At 32.4% G+C, this 5,384-nt stretch overlaps 1 protein-coding gene across 6 annotated transcripts in view; it reads left to right on the top strand.

Annotated features, from left to right (window-relative positions):
* Window positions 1-5,384, top strand: part of SCN9A (sodium voltage-gated channel alpha subunit 9) — a 128,820-nt gene that overhangs the window by 95,960 nt on the left and 27,476 nt on the right. For all 6 annotated transcript variants that reach the window (XM_084891583.1, XM_084891582.1, XM_084891581.1 and 3 more), the window contains one exon: window positions 3,746-3,860. In XM_084891583.1, the coding sequence (XP_084747709.1) occupies window positions 3,746-3,860 (115 nt within the window). The remainder of the gene's footprint in view (window positions 1-3,745; window positions 3,861-5,384) is intronic.

Below are 5,384 nucleotides of genomic sequence, written 5' to 3'. Positions count from 1 at the left end.
TTTTCTCTAAAAAGGTCAATGGAAAAAATATACTCAGGTGAGGATTAGCAAAAAAAATAAATAAAATGTACAAAAGGATTTCAAAATGGCCTACTTATAATATCAAACTGGAACATTTTCATACTATATTTATTTCACTGCTTTTAATATAGTATAATCATTCTTCCATTCCAAAATTATAAGGGAGCTAAATAACCAATGATTGAGTTTATAGGGGTGAAAAATAATTATTTAATTAATTATATAAAATTATACAAATTATTGACATGATATTCTCTGTGTACTAAAGAAGTATAAAAGAAGATTCAATAGTTAATCTAACAATGCCTGCTATGAAAATTAAATGAACTTGCCTTCAAGAGAAAACTATTATACATGTTAGCCTATTTAAAGTCACCCTTTTGGGACCATTTAAAGAAACTTATGCTTTCATAAGTATTGACTTTAAAGGTTGAAAAGATTAGAACTACTGTTCTATATTGCTAGGGCATGTACACAAATATTATATATGTATGCATAATTACCTTGTAAATACTTAGTGCATTCCCAGAAAAACACTGACTTTTTCTTTTCTTTTCTTTTTTTTTTAAATTAAATTATTATCTGTGTACATATTTTAACATTGCCCCCCCCCCCCCATTCATACCCTCCCTCCCCAGAGTTTTGTGTCCATTGGTTGTACTTATATGCATGTATACAAGTCCTTTGGTTGATCTCTTATCTCCCCCAGATCTCCCTACTCTCCCCGCTGTAATTTTACAGTCTGATTGTTGCTTTACTATCTTTATATCTGACTTTTGGTTTGTCAGTTTATAATGTTCTTTAATATTCATAAATGAGTGAGGCCATGTGGTATTTCTCTTTCATTGACTGGCTTATTTCACTCAGCATGATGTTCTCTAGTTGTATCCAGGTTGCTGCAAATGATGAGAATTCCTTCTTTTTTATGGCAGCATAGTATTCCATTGTGTAGATGTACCATAGTTTTTTGATCCAATCATCTGCTGACGGGCACCTAGGCTGTTTCCAGATTCTAGCTATTGTAGATTGTGCTGCTATGAACATAGGGGTGCATATATCCTTTCTGATTGGTGTTTCTAGTTTCTTGGGATATATTTCTAGGAGTGGGATTACTGGGTCAAATGGGAGTTCCATTTTCAGTTTTTTGAGGAAACTCCACACTGTTCTCCACAGTGGTTGAAAAACACTGACTTTTTAAAAAACATTCTAAACTTAACATTTCAAAAAGCCATGATAATTTGTCTTGTGATATAAATTATTTGTACTTCATATTCAATATTTTTATAATTTCTGTTCCAGTGAGGAATACCATTGAATAACTATCATTTATCATATAAAAATCTGAGCCAAACTCTGAATTTAACTGACAAAAAAAACTGCCATAAAAGCTATGGGAGAAAAAAAAGTTTCAATGACAATTATACACCCCACAAAATCATCTTAACTTTTACCTTTGTTTATAAATTAACTTGGCATAAGTCTTCTTTGTTGATGCTCTTATAAACAATGAGAAAATAAAATATTCTATTGAAGTTGAAAATGTTTTCATTAATTTAGGCTAAGTCATAATTCTAGAATTAGAATTATTTTTAATTATTTATAATTTAGAAGTTGTTAACCAAATAACTTATACGTATATATGCATAACTCATGGAAAAGACAGTATTGTGAAGGCCTGGGAGGAGGGGTATAGGATGGAGGGGTCAATGTGTAAAAAAGGGGACATATGTATTATGTTCAACAATAAATATAAATTAAAATAATAATAATAAATAAAAAATTGTTAAAAGTTGTTACCAGCTGAGAAAAAAACAAAACAAAAAAACCTTATAATGATTTTCTAGTTATCAGTATTTTGGCTAATAGCATGGAGGGGCTTTGTATTCTTTCCATCAGCAATTCCTCCCACAGCTTTGCCTCAAAATCCAGGCCACTAATTCTTTTTCAGGGTTGAAGGACTTTGTCACATGCAGCTGGGAAGTCAAAAACTGAGGACATCAAATAACTATACTAGTAGTCTTTTAGAAATAGTAAAAATGGTGTGTGTTTTTGTGGTGGTTGGCACAATAGGACATATTAGTAATTGTACGTTTTCCCATTGTTTCATGGGGTAGTGTATATTTTGTAACCTTACAGAATATTTAGTCATAATTAATTTCTATATCCTTTATTTTACAGTAATTTTAGATGAATTCAATCAGCTTAAATAGCCTGCTTTTTAAGTGAAATTTTATTCTGATACTCTTCATAACTGATATTATTATAACTTTTGGTCTAATAGAAATAATGCCTCTATTCCAACATAGATTTCAAGTATTAATTTAATAGAGTATTCACAATCCTTTACTCCCGTTATAAAAAGAACTTTGCTTACATCATTCATCATATACAATATTTTATCAATGCCCTTTTTACTGATGTTGAATACTGGGTGATAATAATAGCACTGAGAATTTAATGTGGACTCATAAAGAACACTTAGATTCTAAGTCAATCTCTAAAAATTAGTATTTTAGATTGAACCTGTGATATTAATGTAAATTAATATATTAAAGAATTAACCAACTGAAATGAATATTTCTTCATTTTTTAGCACTTGAATTTTTTAGCACTTGAAAGTCGTAATCTTAATATGATACATATATGCTGTAATAACGAGTAGTTTTCAATATTCACATGTTATTTAGCAAATGAGAATGAAAATGAACTCTTCCATTGATGGGCTCCTCTACCCCTTATAAAACAGTATTAGGAAAAATTGACAGAGTTTTGCTACAATTGCTGTATGTATTTTTTTCTAAAATTTCTGTGTATGTGTATTTGTGTAAACATCATGTCTGATCATAAAGTTCTGGGTGGGAAAAACTTGCTTGTGTTATGATCAGTTATATGATCATAATCACAATGAATCCATTCCTCTCATGTGTTAGTCTGCCATGTTTAATTTCATTAAATCTGTTTCAGAGTTTGCATGTGGTGCTCACTTTAGTAGCCACTACCTCTTGACATTTTAAATGATACTTTATGATCTTTTCTACTATATTATACTATAAAATTTCAGCACTACACTCTGAAATTTTATACTAAAATGTGTGGTGTTGGATGAGATAATTACTATGATTGTCATTAGTGTCTTGATTCCAATATAATATTTGACTTTTTTGGTCTTGATGAAAGGCTTCTATCTATATCATCCTGATACATATTCTAATATGAGGAAATACGTTTGAATTTTATTTTACATTAACTTCTTTCTTTTTATTAATTTTAAATATCAATTTTTTTTCTGTCACCTGCCAGATCTGACCTTTCAATTATCAGGTGTTGGCAATTTGGCACTTGTATGATATTGCTATTAGGATCTTGATTGTCTTAAAATAATAATTATTAGAATAAAGAAATTCCCATTATACATAATAAAAATGTGGCCAATACTATGCAAATGCTGTAGTTTACATTAAAATATTACCTTATGCTAATTATGTCTAACTACTTAAAGCATAATAAAAATAATAAAAATTATTTTTCACAGGATGTGTAGATAGATCAAACATAAATGCATTGTAAGGTTACTTGAATTCTGTGTCTTTGTTTTTTTATGGCCATCATATTATTAATATTTTTTCATAACAGTTTGCATGACTCTGATTAGTACATATGCTTAAGTGCAAGATTCGAATGGACTCTAAATGAACTCTCTGGTGGGTGGTGAATTTCTTTCTAGAAACGGAACCAGTCAAGTTCCTCTGAGTGCAGCACAGTTGATAACCCTCTGCTAGAAGAAGAGGCGGAGGCAGAGTCTGTGAAGTCAGATGAGCCAGAGGCCTGTTTTACAGATGGTAAGAGGAAAATCGAGACCTTGGTTAGCATTCATTTATTAGTGTTTGGAGTTTTGTTTCAATCCTAAATTGGCCTGCGATTGTTTATTAGAAGGCAGACTACTCGATTCCATGTGGAGTCAGTCATGGCCCTGTGACCAAGGTCAAGTCATTGGAGCTTTCTGAGCTGCTTTTTGCATCCTTATGATACCCTACTAACAGTAATTCACAGTGACAGTATGTTATACTGTGAAGCACTCTACTTACACTGGACGTTCATACTTTTAAATTTTAGATTCTTAATTCATGTTCCGGGCTCCATGGAACCACTAGAATACAATTTAATGGGATGGATGGTACTATTGTTCTGGATGGGGAAAATGGTACCAAAAGCTAAAGCAATCCACCAACTCGCTGTAAACCTCTTGATGCTGCTAACCACAGTCTGTCTTCATATTCTTTCTTCCTTTTGTTTCAAAGGCCACACTGTACCTGTGTTCTTTTATATTTCTGAGAGTTCTGAGGTTCTTCCCTCATTTTTTTTAATGACTGGTTTAATGAACATCCCTTAAATAATAATGTTTTCAGATTTTGTTGCTTTGTTATCTTGTTTTTCTCTAGCCCTGTGGGTTTCATCCATGTTTACAGCTTGAACAGCCGTTTCGGTGTTGTGGGCTCTTCTTTCATTATTTTAACACCTACCCTCACTCTTGAATTCTGATCCGCCTACACCTGCCCATTATCTGAATTCTGATCTGCCTACACCTGCCCATTAAACATCTAAGGTTTAATACATTTAAACAAACGTTAGTGGGTTCTCCACATATAATCTACTACTTCGTCCATCTTCATGTCATTTAGCGACACCTGGGTCTATCCTGCCTCTCAAGCAAAAGACTTTTAGGCAGTCCTGATCTCTTTCTTTTTGGCCACACATTGATAAGAAATTCTGAGGATAGTGCCAAGTTCTCTGGTGTATTCTGATCGATGCACACTAAAATTTGAGAACCATTGGTCTATAAGGTAAAACCTGAAGTCCTTAACTTGGCATGGAAAGCCCTTTTTGGCCTCCATTTATTCTTTTCTAACAGTATCTCCATTCAACCCTTTTCTGCCTAACTGAATTTCTTACTATTTCCTCCAATTTTTGAGGGATTTTATCCCAACTAGTAAATTTGAGCTTGACCTAGAAAAGTATGTGGGGTTTTCTAAGTAGGTATTGTGTCATCTAAATAAACAGAGAAACTTAGAGTAGGATTGCAGTAGAGCACAAAATTTGAAGCCTAATAGACGTGAGTTCTAATTGGCCTACTGCTAACTCCCTGTGAAAACAGGAGCACATGTTAAAATTATTTATACCTCAGATACCTCATCTGTAAAGTGGGTATAACAGCTATATCCACATCATAGGAATGTTAAGGGAATTACATGAGATAACACCTAAATTAATTAGCATAGTATCTATCTTCCTTCTCCTCCTTTCCTTTTTGTTTTTAAAGCATTTTGTTAACAATTATATATAGAAGCTATGATGGCATTGATGCT

The sequence above is a fragment of the Pipistrellus hanaki genome (assembly GCF_964339955.1).
Source record: "Pipistrellus hanaki genome assembly, chromosome: 8".
Taxonomy (NCBI): Eukaryota; Metazoa; Chordata; class Mammalia; order Chiroptera; family Vespertilionidae; genus Pipistrellus; species Pipistrellus hanaki.
This window is presented reverse-complemented; position numbering and strand designations above follow the sequence as displayed.